This window comes from Fomitiporia mediterranea, assembly GCF_000271605.1.
Source record: "Fomitiporia mediterranea MF3/22 unplaced genomic scaffold FOMMEscaffold_3, whole genome shotgun sequence".
In the NCBI taxonomy this organism is placed as follows: Eukaryota; Fungi; Basidiomycota; class Agaricomycetes; order Hymenochaetales; family Hymenochaetaceae; genus Fomitiporia; species Fomitiporia mediterranea.
The window spans coordinates 2,539,230-2,559,570 of NW_006760388.1; the positions used below are offsets into that span (position 1 = coordinate 2,539,230).

General features: G+C 49.0%; 6 protein-coding genes across 6 annotated transcripts; 3 read left to right on the forward strand and 3 right to left on the reverse strand.

Annotated features, from left to right (window-relative positions):
* Window positions 1-78: 78 nt before the first annotated feature.
* Window positions 79-1,366, forward strand: FOMMEDRAFT_153330 (uncharacterized protein; the record flags this gene model as incomplete). The annotated part of the gene is made up of 3 exons (XM_007264066.1): window positions 79-338; window positions 536-692; window positions 1,208-1,366. 3 exons carry the CDS (start codon window positions 79-81, stop codon window positions 1,364-1,366), a joined length of 576 nt encoding a protein of 191 aa, XP_007264128.1.
* A 2,559-nt stretch (window positions 1,367-3,925) lies between these two features.
* Window positions 3,926-4,194, forward strand: FOMMEDRAFT_153331 (uncharacterized protein; the record flags this gene model as incomplete). Its single annotated transcript, XM_007264067.1, has 2 exons — window positions 3,926-4,081; window positions 4,138-4,194. 2 exons carry the CDS (start codon window positions 3,926-3,928, stop codon window positions 4,192-4,194), a joined length of 213 nt encoding a protein of 70 aa, XP_007264129.1.
* Window positions 4,195-4,287: 93 nt separating this feature from the next.
* Window positions 4,288-9,158, reverse strand: FOMMEDRAFT_119427 (uncharacterized protein). The gene is made up of 7 exons (XM_007264068.1): window positions 8,822-9,158; window positions 7,385-8,756; window positions 6,945-7,335; window positions 6,428-6,892; window positions 6,172-6,374; window positions 5,886-6,112; window positions 4,288-5,828 (listed from the first exon to the last, which is right to left on the reverse strand). Exons 1-7 carry the CDS (start codon window positions 8,911-8,913, stop codon window positions 4,628-4,630), a joined length of 3,951 nt encoding a protein of 1,316 aa, XP_007264130.1. The 5' UTR covers window positions 8,914-9,158; the 3' UTR covers window positions 4,288-4,627.
* A 1,452-nt stretch (window positions 9,159-10,610) lies between these two features.
* On the forward strand, window positions 10,611-12,394 carry FOMMEDRAFT_104387 (DUF1212-domain-containing protein; the record flags this gene model as incomplete). Its single annotated transcript, XM_007264069.1, has 5 exons — window positions 10,611-11,265; window positions 11,316-11,401; window positions 11,455-12,012; window positions 12,078-12,168; window positions 12,229-12,394. The coding sequence occupies 5 exons, from the start codon at window positions 10,611-10,613 to the stop codon at window positions 12,327-12,329; spliced, it is 1,491 nt and encodes a 496-aa protein (XP_007264131.1). The 3' UTR covers window positions 12,330-12,394.
* Window positions 12,395-12,807: 413 nt separating this feature from the next.
* Window positions 12,808-16,766, reverse strand: FOMMEDRAFT_18205 (uncharacterized protein). Its single transcript, XM_007264070.1, has 3 exons — window positions 16,159-16,766; window positions 15,828-15,895; window positions 12,808-15,765 (listed from the first exon to the last, which is right to left on the reverse strand). Exons 1-3 carry the CDS (start codon window positions 16,639-16,641, stop codon window positions 13,212-13,214), a joined length of 3,105 nt encoding a protein of 1,034 aa, XP_007264132.1. The 5' UTR covers window positions 16,642-16,766; the 3' UTR covers window positions 12,808-13,211.
* Window positions 16,767-17,441: 675 nt separating this feature from the next.
* On the reverse strand, window positions 17,442-20,036 carry FOMMEDRAFT_139285 (uncharacterized protein). Its single transcript, XM_007264071.1, has 3 exons — window positions 19,645-20,036; window positions 19,327-19,540; window positions 17,442-19,271 (listed from the first exon to the last, which is right to left on the reverse strand). Exon 3 carries the CDS (start codon window positions 19,124-19,126, stop codon window positions 17,720-17,722), a length of 1,407 nt encoding a protein of 468 aa, XP_007264133.1. The 5' UTR covers window positions 19,127-19,271; window positions 19,327-19,540; window positions 19,645-20,036; the 3' UTR covers window positions 17,442-17,719.
* Between the last annotated feature and the right edge of the window lie 305 nt (window positions 20,037-20,341).

A 20,341-nucleotide genomic window follows, 5' to 3' on the forward strand; every position in this document is an offset into this window, starting at 1 on the left:
AGAAGGACATCTTATATGTGGTCCATAGATAGCACAGGAAGGGGGCCGGAGAAGCACCAGGACAACATATGGATTGCAATGCATTCTGCATATGGTAGCATAGCGAGTGGAGCACATGGACCACCTCGAACCAATGATAAGAACATCCCGCTCTCGTTCATACACTGCATTCGTCTCGCCATCTCCCGCTCTGTTGCCTGCATGATCATCTCACGCCAGAAGGATGTGCCCTCGACAAGTATAACTGCTTCCGTTATTCATAACCAGCGCCAGACCGGGTGTACATCACCCGGAAGCCAAGTCTTGGACCGTCAGATTCTTCTCGTCTTGTACCACATGTGCATCTTCTAGAATCACTAGGATAAAGTCCACACGCCGATTCTGTTCCGCACCGTGACCCGCCACACGGATGACGAGCCTCTCCGCACTCGCCGTCCATTCAGCTCTTCAAACTCCCATCATTTATCCCTTTTTCGTGGCACCAGAAGAAAAGACAAACCTAGATCTCCATACAAAATGTCCGGTATTCAAATAGTTTGACCGGTGCTGGGAATCCCGACAACTCAGCATTTAGAAGTCCATGGAGATTGGAAGCACACGTTGCTTTTGCCGCGATTCTGGGCGTCACGGTCCATCATGGCGACCGACAGAACATGAACATGAACATGAACGCGGAAAGAGCGGCGACCTTCGTGGGGTATTTGTGTGATGGTTGTGGGAGTAATAGGATACGAGTAATAGGATACCAAAAGACTTTCTATAACAGTATTGATCGTCCGCAGCAACAAAGTCTATTTTTGCGCGATCGATTTCCTTTCCAAGACAAGACTTACTATCTTTGGGAACGCCAAGGTGTTTAATCGCTCGGTCCTGCACACGATTCTTTTCCTCCAACCTTGTGTCTGTTCGGTCTAGGAAGGACATTCTGATTCTGTGTCGACGCCGACGCAAGATTTATTCAATGGCGGGTCGAGTTTCTCTGGTTTGATAGGTCTTGGGCATCCCTCTCTTCAACCTGATCTCTATATATCTGGATCCGTCAATTCACCGACTTGCCACGATAAAGACCCTTTCAGCACCTGGCTGATAAGAGCTTCCCTCTCTAACTAAACCTTCCTTTCCCTGCACCGAAGCCGGCACTCTCGTGATATCTGTGCCGGGCCCTGTTATAATCTTCTCAACCATGCATCTCCTGTAATCGCTGTAGTCCGTACCCGATTGGTACGATCCTCCAGCTGATACTCCAGATCTCTGCCCCACTGAGTCCATACCTCTGCTCGATGCGACCGCGTGTGCTCAGGGCACAAATAGCGGCTCAAACCATACCCAGCCTGCTACGACCCTCATTATTTCTCAACGTCGTTAGACTAGTTGAATTGAAGTCGGTGCATGTGCAACTCTAGCGCATGGTATATTGTCTATCGGCAAATACATTGGCATTGGCATTGGCACCGGCAAGGCGCAAAACGTCTTAGAATATGCATACATTGCATGGTCCCACTCCGCCCATGAGATGCATATTGTCTGTCCCTGTGCATTTCGATTCGGTTCCCACTGAGTGTCAGCTTCTCCGGGACTATGGAAGCAACGGATCATGTGGACGGATCCTCTCGTGCTTGGAACGGGACATTAATATTGCGTTACACCATGAGCCCCAACGTACATAAATTAATTGCTCCATATTCATGTCACCACACTCTCTGCAATGGTAAATCTTGAGACTGTATATTGAATTCTCGGGAACTATTTGAATATAAATCTCAGAAAGATCAATACGGGCTCTATAGCACACAAAGTCAAACAATCCGGACTGAGAGGTTTGTACTGTGGGTTTCAAAACACCTCCATACGTATTGCAATTAATTTTGTCTGTGCCTTATCAGCTCCTTCTATGTGCCTAATATCATAACTATCAATCAAGCAGTTTTTCAGGAACTAATTCTCGCGGAGTATCAGTGAGCCCACTGATCCATTTTTTTCCTTCCCTCGGCATGTAGCCCACAGTTCCAATTAAACATGTAATATTTCGTTCGATTGCAACTTGAAATATATTGAAACGGAACTCAATTGTCATGAAAGCAGGTGGATGTTTCTTACTGACACTTGGACTCGTTCCACCGATTGCTATTATCCACATAGCTTCGGGTAAAATGGCTCAAAATTACCTGACCCTTACCACTTTGATCCGGACAAGAGAACAAGCGACCTATGGTCTCCTCTTAGGTCACTCACGGTCTATCCGAAATGTCAAGCCCAGCGCTTTATTGCGTTCCACAACAGATGAAAAAGGTGGCAACTTTGTCTGAAATGATGCTCCATGCGATAGAATTCTGATAATTGCTCTCATAACTGCACTTGCTATATGCGATCTTCATCGATGGATGTGCAATACCCAAGGTCCTCCACTAAACAGCGGACATGAATCTCTCATCGTGGAAGCTTGCGATTCTCAGGGTGCACCTAGCCTTCCGATGCTTCTCTGCTTGTTCTTTTCGTCTTCTCCTTCCTCCTTCTCCGATCACTCAGGCTTTTACTAAGTAGATGCTGAGGGGAGCACATGGCTCACCAGTGTCAAGTTCAACGTTACGATTTCCGACACAAGCACAAGCAGGATACATCTTCATGCATTTCAAAACCAATCGTGGGGCAAACTTTTCCTTGAATCGGATGGCAATTTCCAATGCTAGGGCCGTTAAGTATATACGCAGCATCGTCATACTCTCGTCTTCTTAAAATTTCCGTCTCCATACAGGATAAATATAGCAAGCAGCGCTGAGCCACATGGTAAGGAGTCTAAGGATTCTTTTGGCTGGTCAATTACTTCCGTGATGCAGGCGATGTGTTATACAAGAAACCTATAAATAAACGTTGAACGAAGAACGGTGAATAAATAAGTCAATGAATTTACTTCAGGGAACTCGATCCGAAGACGGAACGGAGACAGAAAAAGGGTGCCATGAATAACTTATTACCTCCTGTCAAGTTGGATCCTCCTTTGCAACAGCATCTCCTAGCCTTCTCATAGGGTTGATCATGGTCTTATGGGAGACGAAATCGGGAAGAGTAAGACGACCAATCTACTTTGTTCTGAAGAAGCTGTCATTAATAGATGAAGAATCAGGGTACTTCTCTAGGCACGAGGATTCCCAACATGCTGTCTTTAATACCGACCCAGCGCCATATTTCTTGCGCGAAGTAGATATGACACTGCAGCGTCTACATAGACGACCAAGAAGGTAGGTCGCGTCTAAAATGGAATGGAATACTGTACGCCTGTGATGCAACGTTGCTACCTTCAGATGCACGCCGTAAATAAGATCGGGACCCTATTGTCGCATAAAGCAAGCGTAAGCGCACTTTGCAGGCCAGAGATATATGGTTAGTCAATGCTCAATCCTCATATGTAACAACATCTGCGATCCGGAATGCTCGTGTTATAATAACCTTGTTTATTCGAAGAAATCTGGAAGCCGTGTACTGAGCGCTTGCGGCACAAATAGTAGCACAGACTCCTCCGAGAACCCCATATATCTCCCGAGTGGTCCAAAGATATAGCGGAGATAAGCAAGAAGATTATAATCATATGGTTTTCTTTCAACGCTTGCTTTTACTCTATGTATTTTGAAGGACCAGCAACATGGTTTCCAGGGCTCGTAATGACTACCTACACTCAAGAATACATAATTTCACGGAATGCCGCGAAGGACTATAGAGCCATCTATCCTTTGATGAATTCCTAAATTCTGTATCCGTCATGCCGTGGTTCTTTATATCGAACCCGACAAATTACAATTAGCTTAGATATCGGGCCAAGCAACGGACCGTCACGGCTCAGCAATTTAAGCGTCCATGCAAGACAAAGATAAGCACAACGAACGCAGAAATCGTCATCCCGCGCCAAGAATTGTGAAGTAGGTTGGCCACCATGCCTCTTCAAGGGACAGCATTGTTTGTACACATGATGAACCGAGCTCACGCCTCTTGGCTCGCGAAAACATCCCACGAACCGACAGCCCTTACGATTCCTCGGACTCGTGTGCGGATATTGACAGCAAACCTACCACACGCCCGCCATAATGGCGTAAACGAAGCCACATAATTTCCTTTCTTCCTTTAAGCTTTCCCAACGCGCCCAAGTCGGACAAAATCCAATTTCCATCACCACAAGGTCATTCTATGTTACGGGAGTTATAAACTTTTGGTACACTGCCCTGTAGTAACTGTGTATACAAGATGATAAAACACGACAACTTGAAGAAAACGATACTTAGTAGTAGCGCGAAGAGGACAGAGAGGAAGAAGAATGCGGAAGGACAATATTTAGGCATCCCCAGCGAGCTGACGCTTGAAGAGCAAAGTCCCATGCTGATCCTTAAGTCATATCAAATGAGTGGTGCAGAAAGGAAAGGCAAGGGTATTGCGAGAGGGTATCACATAATTCAACGAAGTAAAAGAGTAGAACAGCAAGGGTCCCAGTGCAAGACGAATTTTTGAGGGGGCGCGTGGAAGTGCTTTGATCGATCTTGTCATAAATGTCATGAAGCAGAAAGAGGGGAAAAAAATTCATAGGAAAGAAAAAGACATTTTATTGCTGTTCCATAATACCTGTGTACACGCCCTATCCTTTTCAAGCCTGGTATGCACCAATATTCGGTGAGCCTTGTTGTTGATACATTTGATACATGTAGGCCTGATAAACTTGTGGTGGTACTTGTTGCTGAGGAACGCCGTACGGAGCTGGCACACCCATCATGCCTCCCGGTTGGCCAAGATTTGGAGTTTGTGTAGCGTACTGCATTGGCATTGGCGCCGGCGACATCGAAGGTTGGGGTGCCTGCATAACTGGGGCATTCCCATTGCGACGTACGCCTTGACGAGCAGCATTTTGATCTATGGCAGGAGAAGTGGGTGCGAAAGGATTAAAAGAATCACCACCTGCTGGAGAGAAAGTTCCCGGAGAAGCGTTTGCCGTCCGAGGTCCTCGCCCATTAGTAGCTAGACCGGGACCTTGAGTCGGGCTCTGCCCGTACGTCGGATCGATCTGAAGTTGGGGCTGAGATGCTCCATGCTGAGGTGTCATGTGGGACTGACCGCCCATCTGTAGAGCAGCCATCATGGACGCGAGATTCTGATCATTGGTTGGACTGCCGTAGTAGCTGCCCTGGGACGATGATTTCTTCACGCCTGGGGCCTGATTCATCCCTGCCGCATAATTAGCTGCAAAGTTGGAGACAGGCAGCCCAACTTCTTCAATAAGCCGGCGATACGCCTGAGTCGCGATGACCTTGAGTTCGATCAGGACACGCTTCGTCGCGTCAAGATATGCCGGTCGCTTTGCTGGGTCGATGAACGGACTGGTGAGGATCTTGTGCACAACAGCAACGCCATTGACTTGATCCCCGAGAACATCGGTGAGGACGTGGTCGCCGGGTGAGAAGAAAAGCGAATCGACAATCTGAATTGAGGCATCCTGTTCAACCTTCTGGTTGACGATGCGAAGAACCGTTAGCGACGCCAACTTGTGCGTGCACAAGTGCGAGAGATGCGGGGTAAACCGAGGTGCAAGCAACCTGTAACGTGACGGGAATCCAGATGTATCCAGAAGCCAAGTGAGAAGAAGAGCTCCATTCGGGTTTGTCGCAAGTGGGATCGAATTGAGTATTATGGCTGTTGCGACACGACGTTGCTGACTAACGGTCACTAGATTGCTCTCCAAACACGCGCGCATGCTACGAGCACCGAAGCGACCTTGAGCGACCTCCCAAAGTCGGTCAATCATAGCATCAAAGATGAAGTCATTTCCTGGAGAACCAAAGCGAAGACAACATCTATGAAGTGACAGCAAATAAATCATATGACGCAACAGCATAAGTTATAATACCCACTGAACGACATAGTTCCCGAACTGATCGAGAAGCAAGGGCGGCGCAAACGGCCGTAAATTTTGTGCAACAAGAGACATCTCTTCAGGCGTCTGAACGCATTCTATAATCTTCTGGGCGGCCCATGTTCCATTTTTGTGAATCCCGATCATTGCGAGATGCGGTGCTAACCGCTCTAGCATAGCGAACTTAGGTACCGAAGAGCACTTTTCGAATAATTTTTGTACAACCTTCGAGGACAAACTATTTAGGACCATACACATAAGATAAGATTCGTTTGTCAACTTACGACATTGCCAAGCCAATCGGTGGCAAGGTCGACGATTTCGTCCAAGAAATCGGCAGCTACTTGATCAATCTCCTCAACGGGCAGGGTTCCAGAATCCAATCGTTTACGCAGCTCTCGAAGCTTCGAAGCGTCCCAGCGTCTGTTATTTGGACGCTCAGAAACGAGTGGAATGGTCGTGTAATACATGGTCGGAGGGCGGAAATCTTAAAAAGATATTCACTTGCTAGTTTCCAAGACGTCACAGACATTGACTTACCAGCTAGTGCCAAGATATCAGCCTCAGCATCAGGGCTACCTTCACTCAACAACTTCATGACCATCTGTTGTTCGGTTACTGAAGGCACCCATCCAGCTGGCTTCGCTGCACCGTCACTAGATGGAATGCTTGTGTGCATGCCAGAACCAACCATGCTGAGTAGAAGGTTAGAACGATAGTTCTCAACTGCTCCACCGATAACCTGCTGATCGGCAGGGATCGTTGAAGCGCCTTTGATGCTACGGAGTGCATGAATAGTAGCGCCTACACTCAAATCGCCCACACCCTGAACACTGGTATTCGCGGGTGCGGCGGATGTTTCGCCGTCATTAGCGCCCTCGCTGCCATTCTTGACTGGTACCTTAGCAAACCCGATGCGGATAGCACCCACATCACTTCCGAGGACGTCACGCCCATTGAGAGCTTTGCGGGCACGGACTGCATCATCCAAGCGCTCAAAGTTTACTGAGGAAAAACTCTTAATTAAATGCCTCTAGGGTCTTTTAATATTACTCACTGAAGCCGCAGTTCTTATGCGTCAAAACCCTCGCAGACTCGATTGGTCCGTAAGGACTAAAGACACTCAAGATGGTCGCAGGTGTTGTCGTGGAAGGAATAGAACCAATCCACAGCGCACGAGTTGGTGTCGACTGGAGCTGAGACTCAATCCCAGCCATATTATTCGCGCCATTTCCACTCGAACTCTTCGTTGGGCCAGTAGGAGCAGCGGTTGTACCTGGACCAGAGGCGCCCTTAGCAGGGGCGACAGGGGCGCTCTCAGCTTTGCCAAATCCGATGCGTACAGCCGCTCCATTCGGCATGCCAATCTGGCCACCAAGACGGTTCAGGACATCATCTTTGGCCCGTATGGCATCTTCTTGATCGACAAAGTTTACGAATCCGCACTCCTACTCTGCGTCAATCATTTCCCTAAGAAGCAAAGATGGTGAACAATACCTTTTCGGGCAGCAGCCTCAAGCTCTCAATCGCGCCGTAAGGGGCAAAAACATGGATAAGTTGCTCGCTTGTGACGGAACTATCGAGATTGCCGATCCACAACGAACGCGTTGGAGTTTGCGTCTGCTGTGTTTGGGCATTTTCCGTTTTCGGAGAGAGAGACCGCCCTTGCAGTGGAGGCGCAGCAAGATAGGTATTCACACGTCCAGCCGGCGTGTCAACACCCGCAGCATACCTATTGGCCGATGTCGCATTCGGACTGACTTTACTCATTGTCGAGCTACCGGCGGCCAGTGCGAGGCTGCCAGCAAGCGAGTTCTGGTCACCCAGAAGACCACTGGAATAAAGGCTTTGCTGAGAATCCGATGTTGGCAAACCGCGTTGAAGTGAACGGGACGGATCCTCAAGCACTCCTACGGAAATAGCACGAGGGCGGGCACTGGCACTCGTTATTCCGAGGTGCTGACCTTGCTTAAATCCCTTCGCAACATATTGAGACGAATAGTAATCCGAAGACATTCCATTGTCATAATTATCCACCGGCTGTTGGCCGTATCCACTATTGTAGGCCTCCATGAGCACTGCTTCTTCGTCATCAGCACTTGGTGTAGCTAAAAGCGAGGAGCTTGCTGCAGCAGGCCTCAAACGATATGGACCCGAAACAGTACTCGCTCGATGCCGAGGAGGATTTGCAAGATTACCAGCAATAGCAGCTTGTGCCTGCGTACGAAGTTCGGTAAGCGTTGCTGCCGGTGGAGGACGTAGATTATCATCCAGGCCAAGATAGTCCAGAGTGTGAACATCAAAATCATCCGCAGAGTCCATAGACGTCACCGATCGTAACTCGTCCAAGCCAGGTAAATTAGATCCATTGCGATTATTTGACAGCCAAGACGTGGAAAAGATGGAACTTCCTCCAAACACGTTAGACAGGCCTGTTGCACCGGGTAGGTTCAGAGACCCGGATCTCAAGCGGCTGTTACGTTCTGTGATAGCAGACGTTACAGCTGAGGATGCAATCGATGCAGAATGACGTAGAGCAGGCCTTGCGGATGCCATGCTCGAAGCACTTGCTGTCGCCGGCTGCTGGCCATAGGTGTCCAAGAAAGAATCTGTGGAGCTTGGAAGGTTCTGAAGTGTCTCAGAGGCAGCTGCAAATCGTTGAGCAGCAAGCTGGACATTGGAGGGTAGGGTACCAGCCCTTGCTCTCCTGTGACCCTGAGGGTAATTGGTCGGTGGCAGCGGAGAAGACTCTGTCGCGGCATTTGCGGAAGGCGGCAGATCATTGGACGGCGAACCGGTGGAAGCCATCGCCCTTAACTGAGGTGGCCTATACCTTGCAGCAGTAGCTTCTGCTTGAAGCTCCCTCGCTCTGAAGCATGCAACAAATAAGCCTCGTCTACGTGAGATCTTACGGAAAGTGAGAGGTCGGCGCACCTTTTAGCATATGCAGCAGACGGTGCCGGTGGAGGAGTCTTTCCTGACGATGTCCTCGGGTAGGCCGGATTTTCCTGTGCAGACAACGACATCTTGGCAGGCCAAAGCTAGAAAATTAGATATTATGACTGAGTTGAGTGATTTTCGAGGAGACAGCCAAAATCGTGGTGATGGACGGTGAGTGTTTTGCGCAAGACGTGGAGAAGAGAGAAGGGCAATGACGGGCACGACTATAAGAGCTGGATTACAAAGAAGACGTAGACGATGTCGTCGCAATAAATCCGATTTTATGTAGAGATGTGCCCCGGGCAGACGAATAGTTAGGAGAACTAAAAGGTATTGGGCCAGGTAGCAAACGCCAGACAAGGCCAGATCGAAAATCTACTCTGGTCACTGTGACAAGGTGGGAAGTTCACACAAACACCCATCAACATCGGCATTATGAAAAATATTCCTTGTTCATAAAATTTCCCCAATTGTGCAGAAACAAATCGGGTCCTTTGTTACTTTCGTCTTGCGTAACAAACATGCTGTATATATCTCAAAAATTTCGTCTGGTAAAATATCCTGCACTCATGTAACAAAGAGGCTACTTGGCACCTCAGCTTCAACCCTGGATGCATCACGGCCATCGCATTGGCGACCATCCATGTTCTGATCTCCCATGTCACGACTGCATTTGCTCGCTTTAGATACTTGCACTAGCGAGGACAATTATCCCCACCAAGGGATATCCCTATTTGATTACAAGGAGTACTGTCAGCCACACAGATTTTTATATTTCAACTGAGACTGGCTTACTTCTGGTAAGTCATTTATAATACATTCTAACGTCTCTCACATTTTCCGATTCTCTAATTCAACCATGTCAGACAGTCCATCGCCCCCTCGAGTGCATCGCCGCTCTTCTGCAAATCGTTTTGTGGGTGAGCATGCTAATTCGAATGGTCTCTATTTGCGCCGCTCGCGCAGTGGAAATGCCAACAACTCCGATCCTTTCGCTGTTGCCACTGGTATTAATAACTCTGTGTCCCGTACCACGTCTGCACAACGTGCCACCCTCGCAGTTCCACCTGGAGGGGTTCATCATCCTGAAGAAGACATAACTGCCTATCGTTCGTCGAGCGAGTACAGCCAACCAAGTATTCACGAGGACAGAAACCGTTTTAGCGCTGCTCGTCCTGAGAGGATGAGCGATGCCACACTTAGAGGTGGCGCGCCCGCGACGGAGGGCAGCAGAAGCAGCATCGCGAGTAAGAAGCACTATTCTTCGGGAGATTTTTCATCTCAACGCGGTTCTTCGATTGCGGGAGTGCCATCGCTTGCTTATGAAACGAATACTGGAGTGAAACAGCCTGGCGCTCATGAATCCTATGAACAAAGAAATGGTAACAACGGGGAGGGTTTCCTTGGTCATATCAAGCGGTCTGCTGCACAGCTTGCGAATGACACGCACAAGCCCGCAGCAAATAAGCTCACCTCTACTCGTAGTTTTAGCACCGCGAGTTCTTGGTCCGATGACTCATACCCTGATAAAGATGATAAGCTCGACAATTTTAACCGAAGTCAGGCTATCAATGATAAAGTTGAAGACACATATCTCATCGATGAGGCCCCTCAAAGGCCCCGACACCCACAAGAGGTTGCAGGCTTAGGCAACAACCGCTCTGCGTGGACTCAAGGAGATTTAAGAGATGATGCGCATAAATCGTATCGGGATCGTAGGAGAAAAGGAAAGCACGTCATCAAGTATCATGTAGAGTGTTAGTGGCTCACTGCGCAAAGTTGAATGTCCTCCGCTGATTTACACCGTTTAGCCCCAGAAGATTATCAAAAATTTATCTTGATATTTGCCAAGGCATTAATTGCGTTTGGCTCTCCCTCTCACCGCATTGAGGCGCAACTGAATTCTCTCGCTAAAGTGTTTGAGCTGGAGGCACAGTTCCAACATACTCCTGGAATAATCCAAGTCTCTTTCGGCAATCCAGAGCAAAAGTCATCCGAAACATGCTTAATAAAGTCAGGTGTCAGCTTGGCCCTTGGACATATCCACAGCACACACAGTGTTTATCGCTCAGTACTACACGATGATATGTACGCTTCCGACGGAGTATATCAGCTTCGGAAGTTGTTGAATTCCCCTCCCCAATATGGGCCGAAGACCCGCTATGTCTTGTCATTCATTACCTGCCTTCTTATCTGCGGTGTTGCCTTCGGTGGCAGTCTCAACGACATGTGGGTAGCCGGTGTCATGGGAGTACTTGTCCGTGTAATGCAAAACATCGCGTCTAAATCGGATTTGTCGGCGAGTGGATCGGAGGTCTTTGCAGCTGCGCTAGTTTCTTTCATTGCGCGAGGATTTGCTAGCTTTCATACTCAAATATGGTGTTTCTCTGCGATTTCTTCTGCCGGAGTAGTTTCTCTCCTTCCGGGATATCTGATTCGTACGTCGCAACAACTTATACTGTAATTCCTATTTTGACTTCACATCTAGTCTCGGGTTCCTTAGACATCGCGGGCAAAAGCCAACTACTAGGAGGACCGAAGATCGTTTCGGGTATAATGACGTCTCTATATCTGGTAGTGTACTTTCGGACACATCTGCCGTACGAATTTTACTAACATGCACGCAGGGATTCGGTTTGACTCTGGGTTCGGACGTGTTTCTCTTCGTCGATCGTCCTGCTCGTCGCGCTGCCCATGCAGCAGCTGCCAGACTCGCCAGCAGCACAATGATCCAAGGTTACTATCAAGCATACAACAGCACTGGTTCTGGGTTCGGCAACTCGGGCAATGCAACGTTCACAGGTTACTTCACATTTACGAACAGCTCTGCCCCTGGCCCTCCTAATATCGTACAGGGCTGCTTCCGCGACAAGAACTGGGGTTGGTACTTGCAACCTGTACCATACTGGTCACTATTCTTCCTTATCCCACTTTTCGCCTTTTGTTCTTCGATGAACAACCAGCAACATTGGTATAGCCGACAGATGGTGGTTATGGTCAGTATTGCTTGTGTTTCGTTCTGGATCACGAGGTTGTGCAACATCACGCTTGGTTTGAGTAATCATCCGGACTATGTTAGTTTGATTGGATCATGGCTCGTCGGTATTCTGGGCAATGGCTATTCGCGCAGGTTTGGAGGTACGGCGTTCACGGCTATGCTCACTGGTATCCTGCTTCTTGTCCCCGTAAGCGTTGAACATATTTGGATGCTCTAAAATTGCTTATCATGATTATCCCTTGAATATCTTAGGACGGCCTATCCGCTGCAGGTGGCCTTGCCGGGCAAAACCAGGGGACTGGTCAGGATGAATACACGCAGAGTTTGACACTCGCTAGAAAGAGTGCGTAGCTCTTCATCCTCTATCTCAAGTTATTCTTGATTTGCTTACGATGTGAATTAGTGATAAGCGTCATTATTGGTATTCTTGCTGGTGTCTATTCGAGTGCAGCTATTATATACCTTTTCGGAAAGAAGAAGAATGCTGCGCTCGTCACTTTTTAGCCTTGTCTTCCATTGCATTCCATGGTGCCCTTAACCTTCCCTTGTCATTTCTACTTCTAGTGTCTCCAGATAAAGTATGCCTTGGTCTCTTAGTCTTCACCAAATTATTCATTGATGAAGTAGATGCAAGTATTTTTTATTAATACCATTCACATCCGTGTAGAAGTCACGCTCGTCTGTAACTTTCCCATGTGCTAGAAATGAATACGAAATATGATGTGAACAAGCACTTCAGAAAATAAAATCATAACTTGCATGGCGGGCGTGCTTGCCTGTCCAGTTTAATCTTCAAACTCAAAATGATTATTATTCAGTGTGAAGCAATGCAGTTCTTATCACGATTTTGAAGTGTGTTCCTCTGTTATGGCATTTAGAGGAGGACAGCGCTTAACACGCGAGGAGCTAAGTTACTTGCGATACCCAAGTCAAGCCATGAAAGAACTCGGGCAAAAAGACAAAAAAATATGTGGTCAATAAACGAGTAGAAAAAGACAAATATGAAAACAGTTTCAAGGATACATCTCTACGTTTCTTTGAGTAGTAGACAAATGACAAATGACAAACGAGAAAAGGGACAAAGTTGTTGAATAAATTTATACAGCTACGATGTAATTATTTGTTGTACTTCTCTTTCGGGGGTTGGGCGTTCTGTGAATTTAAGTGAGGAAGTTTAAGAAGGAAGGTTCGTCGAAAAAACGGAAATCAAAGATGTCGGTTGATGTCTACGGGTACTTGGTAGTTGGTAGGGTAACGAGGAGTATGAAAATGGATGCTATAGGGGCATAGAACATAGGGCATGGAGGTTAAGGTCATATGGATGTAAAAAATACAACTGGATAACTGGGGAAATTGACTTCAACTATCGCGTCGATGAACAATCAATCATGTCGCGGTTCGCCGCCTAAGCCGCTCGCGATTGCGCTGCGTTGCCACCGCATTCGCGACGCGCTTCGAACGGCGTAATGGACCTTTACCAGCATTGCTGCTATCCTTACTGCTAGATTTCGAGGCGGTGTTTCTTTCCCGTCTCGGCGTTGGAAGATCGTCTTCAGATTCGGAGTCTGTATCGCTTTCCTCAACTGCGTTATCAGGTGGTGAAGGAACTTCCGTGGTCTGCTTTCGCGCCTGCTCCAACTCCGTCGTAAGACGCTTGCTTTGCCGCCTTTCACGTAACCGCATAGCTGGACGCCTTGCTGCCGCCAGAACGTCTACGAAGTTTGCATCCGATGAACGAGAAGCAATTGCCTCGGGTGCATCCGAATCGTCGGTTTGTTTCACGTCAGGCTCGTCCTCCCACGACATATCGGGGAATGTACATAGACTTTGGAAAACTGCCTCCTCCTGCGGACTTAACGGTGGCTCCGGTGCGCTTAGAGCACCCTCAATAGAAGGGGCAGCGCGTGCAGAATGCTTAATAGCTAGCATTTCCAGCGACCGCGCTGGCTCGAGAAGATGTTCCTCAACGTCCTCTTCAGTGCACATTCCGCGTTCCCATAGCGGGGGTCGTTCGGACAACGGAATATTAGGAATATCCTCTGATCGAACGGCTATGGCCTGCCTTGACGGTACTGTCGATCCAACCTGCCTTCCCGGAATCGTCCAAGGAGAAGAGCGCCCGATATCGCTGTTATTCGTTTGCAAGATCAATGGAGGATCATCGCTTCGCAAGACGGAGGGGCTTTCCGGCCCGGCAAACGAGGGTGGAGAGGCCGGTCCGACACTATCTATCTCTGTATCTGGAGAACAGACGGACCAAGCATGGACGGAACCGGCGAGTGATGGAGGCGGGCTTAACGACTCAAGCGTAAGGGCTGGTGAGTTCGGAATTTGAGAGGTGGGAACAGAAACGGAGTGTTCTGGTGATTGACGAGTACCAGCATTATGACCATAGCTATCAGCTTGTTCATGATGTGCATGACGATTTGTTCCCGATGAGCCATCACAATCATGTCTAGAAAACTCTTCGTCCCAGCCACCGTCCTCCAGGTCCTGTAGATCCACAGTGTCAGGACCCAGTAATTCGACGTTCCTCCAGAGCACATCGTCCCCTACTATTACCCGCGAGGTCGCATCACAATCGGGTCCGAATACATCGTCGTGGGTAAGATCTACAGGTTGACCCCAGGAGAAGCCTTCATTTAGATATGCGAAGTCATCTTCCTCTTGCTTGATAATCCGATCAAGTTCGAACGATGGAGCCTCCAGTGTCGGGCTTTCTCCGGCTGCCAAAGTCAATGAGCTAATGTCTAGCTCAACGTCCTCAAGCTTGATTTGCTTAACAGTCTGTGTCGAGGAGCGTTTAGAGGGTCCCGTCCCAATCTCGTCGTCAATATCAGGTTCAGTTTTGACACGCGCTAAGTCAATTGACGAAGTCGAGGGTGCCGCTTCCGGCCAAACATAACGGAAGTCGTCCTCCTCTCGTTTAAACCGAATCTCCGGTGACATCGAAAAGGAAGCGTCATCGTCGCCGTCATCATCAAACCCAAACTCATCATCAGAGTCTGGAGGTGGGGATGCAACACTATAAGACACGCTGGGAGCACGTTCACGTTGGGTCGAGCTGCCTTGACCGGATGAACTCTGTCTGGGCGGGGAATCCACGCATGCAAGCTCCAGTTTAGGCTTGGTAATCGCAGGCCATTCAGAGTATGAGGAAGCGTATGTTGGAGAGGTATAAATGGACGGGTATGTCTCCTCACACGGAGTATACGGAGGGATGGAGATGCGTCGTTGGATAGGGAAAGGTGGAAACGTCCACGTAGGCTCAGATTTGCGGGCCGAAGGGCCAGACGTTCCGGAAGCCGGTGCTACGAGTGCGTCAACTTGCATCGGTTCGTCTTGCGCATCGGAGTCCGAGTCCGAGTCTGAAGAATCTTGGGTATCATCTTCCTCAACCTCAGTCTTTTCCCGCATAGTCGTCAGACATGGGCGAAGGCGCAGTGTAAGCTTGATTTTCTGTGGCCTCTTTTCTTCTTCCGACGATCCCTCCTCATCGTCGCGTCGAGCCGCGGGTCCACTTCCCGCTCGCCTTCTCAAATTTCGCTCGCGCTTTCGTTTGATGCCTTTGGACAGATCTCCATCGATTCTCCTGCCTTCAACGCTACTGATCGCAGAAGCCTCGGCATAGTCACGTAATGCGATGCCTACTCGAGCAAATGGACAAGGGGCGCCCGCAGCGCGACTTAGATACCAAACTGTTGTTCCGCGACGGAAACACGTGATCCGCTCCTTAAGGTTGCCATTTTCGTCACGAGCGGTTTTGTCCTTGTTTGTCACATTTCCTCCTGTCCGTGAATATAGAGCAGGCGCAAGTGCGTCGTCCCGCTGAGTACCGGAAAGCACGTGACGAAGCAGAAGAGGGAAGTCCTGCTCTTCTTCACATCGATTGAGGTGAGATCGAATAAAGAAGGTGATGGCCTGCGAAGCGGCGGACACACTACGTGATAACGACGTCAACGTAAGAAGCGAATGAAGGACAATATACACGCATATACGCACTTTTGACAGACCATGCCATGTCGCATTGACAGTTCAGCGAGGTCCTTGATGGTCATAGCGCAGTTATTCTGCAAGGAGGACAGATGTGGATTAGCATACGAACGCAATCGCGAAGGTCCGGAATTAGAATGAGTAAAGAAAGACGCATAATGAATCATTCGTAGGGCCGAGCCCCATTCTTCCACGTGCGAAACTCATGTTGAGTTCAGCCCCTTTCTGTACAAAGGTTGCAGATATAGAAAGAACGGCGCTGCGCACCGGAATGGGGGGGGGGGGCCACCAAGGTAACAAAGGGTAGAATGAATGCAAAATAAAGGAAAATACTACTCACCACCGACATTAACGCCCGTCCAATAGCAAGGAAAACTTTATTGTTCACGTCATCCGGATGGAGTACAACATGCTTTGGTGGAAAGTCAATTATTGCCTGCGGCTGCGTGTCTCCCGCACTGGTCCTCCATGCGTCCGCCTTCCAAGCCTTCTCAGCAGCCGCACTTTGAGAGTTTACGACTGGTGAAGCCGTATTCACATTCATATTAGCGCTCGTGCATGCTAATGGGCGTATCCGTCTAACAGACTGCATAGGAGTGGGTGGCGGCGCAGAATGTTCAGCGGCATCGCGACGGCGTTGAGAGGGACGATTTACCGAACCCGAAGCTAGACGCGTTCGTGCACCCTGAACGGCACTGGTGAGCGGGGGTGAAGGCGAAAGGTCCGAGAGCGGTGAGAGAGGCTCAGGAACGGGAGTAGAGTTGGGCGGAGATTCGGTGACGGGAAGTGGCTCGAACGAGAAGCGAGCGTGTCCAGCGTGCATTAAAAATTACTAGAAGAATTCGATTATTAAGTGATATTCGGATTCGTCGTTGGTGCGTTCGTCGTCGATGTCGTCGTCGTCGGCCAGCGAGCGCAGAGGCAGGAGGATAAGCAGAGAGTGTGGGACGGAAGAGTCGCAAGGGGGAATCGAAGTGGGAGAGGGAGTGAGAGAAATCGAAAGGAACGAGAACAGAAAGAGACCGTGATATCTACCGCGCAAGGATGGAGATCAGGCTTCCGATCTAGTAAGACCCCTATCACCAGTCCTATTATTACCTGCTGATGTCAGTTGCATAATTTCCGAGTCCTAAATTTTCATTCTCCTTTTAGGGACATCCCTGAATCCCTGCTCAGTTGTCCAGACCTATTTCCCCCAGGATTAAACTCCCATGGCAAGTTCTTCTCTCCTAATCCAATGCTAAGCTAATCCTTTTCACCCTGCTCCATACTTAGATTGGCTGTCCTGGCATTCCAAATCACTGCAGTCAACGGTTCTCACGCCCTATATTTGATACGTATGGCTGTGCACGCGCTTTCGTTCTGTCGCTTCATTTTCTCCAGAGCCACCATAACATTAGCCGAGTCACCACTACCCTTGTGCCCCTTTCGGACATGCAATGGACCCCCGATCACCTCAAAGGGGAGCGATCGGCATGCTTCTTATCGAACTTTCCGGCGTCATCATGCCGTCAACCGATTGAGCCGATGGTGGTCCTTCCGTTTCATTTCCTTCCATACTTCATTTTCATGTCCTCCCCACAATGCCTCTTCCCAAACAAAGAAGGTGTATCGCACCGACAGGAAAATTCAAAATCGCATGTAAGTCAGAACAAATTACAATACACGATTGTAGCACAACAAAATACACGCTATACTCCGAAAAGACAGTATAAATGATCGTTCTCGTTTAGAGTGGAGAATGTGGGGCAACGGAAGAATCGAGTCAGAAACGCGAGCAGGCAGGAAAAGTTATCAAGCGCGTAGCGCGCTAATCACCATCACGATGCGGAAATGGCAATAGAAACGCTTCATGCGAACAACAAAGAAGCGGGAGTAATATACCCGAAGCCTGGATTCAATTAGTGCTGGCAGCTGACAAGCAGAACACTCAGCCCAGTCTCCTTTATCCAGCCAAGCTTCGCCCGTCGACCGCTCCTACCGCGTAAATCACGCACCAGTGCACCACGGCTCGGACGCATGGCATTTCGTAACGCGTCAAGGCCCTGCTCACGAAGGGATAGATAGTCCTTCACATTCAAGAATGCGTGTGACTTGAGCAACGCCTTTGCTGCGGTAAGACTCCCAGGCAAAGTGCGTTCGGGGCCTGTGGCAGATACAAGCCCGAGCTCTACGATAAGCGCCTGCAAGAATGTAAGGCGTGATGCGCGAGATGTGTAATAGTCAGGATTTTCGATGAATGCATTCATGAACTTTACTGCCTCGTCATACGCTACGTCCAACAAATGGCCCGTCTCGGATTGACGGACGGACACGGTCAATGGTGGAAGGAATGCATCTCCGTACTCCGATACATCGTCAACAATGGACCGCGTCCCAAGTCCACGAGGCGTAGAGGGTGCGGTAGAGGGTGCAGTGGGGAGTGTGTAATGTGCAGGTGCATCTTTCTTTGTGTAATTCCTGCCCTTCCCTTGTTTTGATTTCTTCCTGCCCGGAGACCTAGTCTTTGAAGGCGTAGAAATTTCAGTCGGAGATATTTTGTTACTTGTGGGCGATGCCGCAGGAGATGGATACGAATGAGCGGCAGTGATTGTATCAAGGGGCTTGGGGGTTGTAGCAGACGCGGATTTATTTGCTTGTCGCGGAAGGTCCTTCTGTTTCCTCGGAGATCTCTGCTTTCGCGGGGTCAAACTTTGTTTCTGAGGAGGCTGAGCACTCGATGGCGTCGAACGAGGACGAACAGGAGGTTCTGTTAAAACAGTGCGTTTAAGCTGCTTCTCCAAATCATCTACATCGTCAGCCCAGGACCCTTCTACACGTTGCTGCGCTGTATTAGGTTCAACGAGCTGGGGTGCTGGTATCGCTGACTCGCTCCTCGTTGAGCGGTGTCCTCGCTTGCGCGAGCGCTGGGTACTCGGTGGCGGAGTCCAAACCTTCGAACCACAATCGCCACGTTCGAGAACAAAATCGTCCAAGAAATGGTCGCCTAAGCGCTGTCCAACAACGTCCCGCGTATCATGCTTATTAATACTATTATCGTTAAGCTTCTCATTAATGTCGTTACGGAAAGATACTGCAGGAGGGGTCATGCTAGGATCTGGTATCCTATCATGTCGCCCCTCAGCTGCAGGGCTAGTGGAAGACGGGCTGGATTGTGACGACATCGGCCAGACGATTTCATCATCGTCATCTGACGAAACATGCGAGTTCCGAATGGGCGCAGCAAAAGTATCACCACGAGGTGTTATTGGTGAGAGAGTGGCTGTGTCGGAGGGTTGGATAATAGAGCTGAGCGTGGTAGTCGACATTGTGTAGATATGGGCACGTGTGAGAAACGAAAGGGTCAGGTAGCGTGCGGCCGTTAAAAAGGAGAGAAACAGGTCGACCGTGCAATTACGCTTGAATCGGAGTAATAAGTATCGCAGTAAAGTGAGTCAATTTGACTAGTAGTAGCTAGTAAATGAATGTTAGGCGTTGGCACCAACAGGAAGGACAGAGTAAACCGTACATATACGGTCCCAGGGCGATCAGTACGTCGAAAGCCTAGTCAAGCAGCAAGAGGTTCTGAAAGGTTACGCGACAGACGCAAGAAACCGTCGAGAAAGAGAGTCCTAACGAGCGAAAGTAGGAGAACCAGTGAGGGACTCAATCGTCGCACGATGTATGCAACTTAAGGGAAAGCGCAATCGGCGAGAGAATCAACCTGTGCTGGTGAGGTCAACCTGGTGAATTCGAGACAATTGTCGTCAGTAACCGTATACTAGTCCACAGCAAAAAGCGCGCCACCACAAGCATTGGCATCAGCTTGCAGAGAAACGGCACTAACCTATCTATACTCGGGCAAGACTGGTTTGAGTGTGGGTAACTCGCTTGTGTGGAGACTCTGCGTGAAGCAGCGTGCTCCCGGTCAAGTTGGTAGATCGGGGTTGATCCAACCAACGGACACAGTAATATGTGACAAAGATTACAAGAGTCGTCTAGCGGAGAAAAAAACTCGAAGATCGACTCGAGTCTGAATGGGGGGTCCACCAGAAAGAGCTTGTTTATGAAAGTAACTAAGTAGGGGGTGCGCGGTAAGCTAAGGAGCGGCTGCACTGGACCAGCTTGGTGCTGATGCAAGGGCCGAGGGCTGCAGGCAGCGGGCAGCGCTGGCTCTTGGCCACGACGTACAGGGCAGGTAGAGGTGCGATGAGGATAAGGGAAGTGGGCGAGACAGCCTTGGATACTCTTGCTTGCTGACTGTGTCGCTAAGCACGGAACTAGCCATGATTAGCAAATAATGCGGGGCGCCGAAACACTTGTCCAATCAAATCGTTGCTTGTGCTATGTTTACACCGAAGCTCTGTTGCTATGCTGTTACTACACTCAGCTGATTGAGATTTATTGTGCAGCGCTGCGTGGAGTGATTTTTGAGTACATAACGCTACAAGTACGTGCGATTTACGAGATCAAGTAGCCAGCATTGTAAGATTGTCAAAAAAACTACTTCTGTTTATGTACCATCTATCCCTAACCAAACAGCA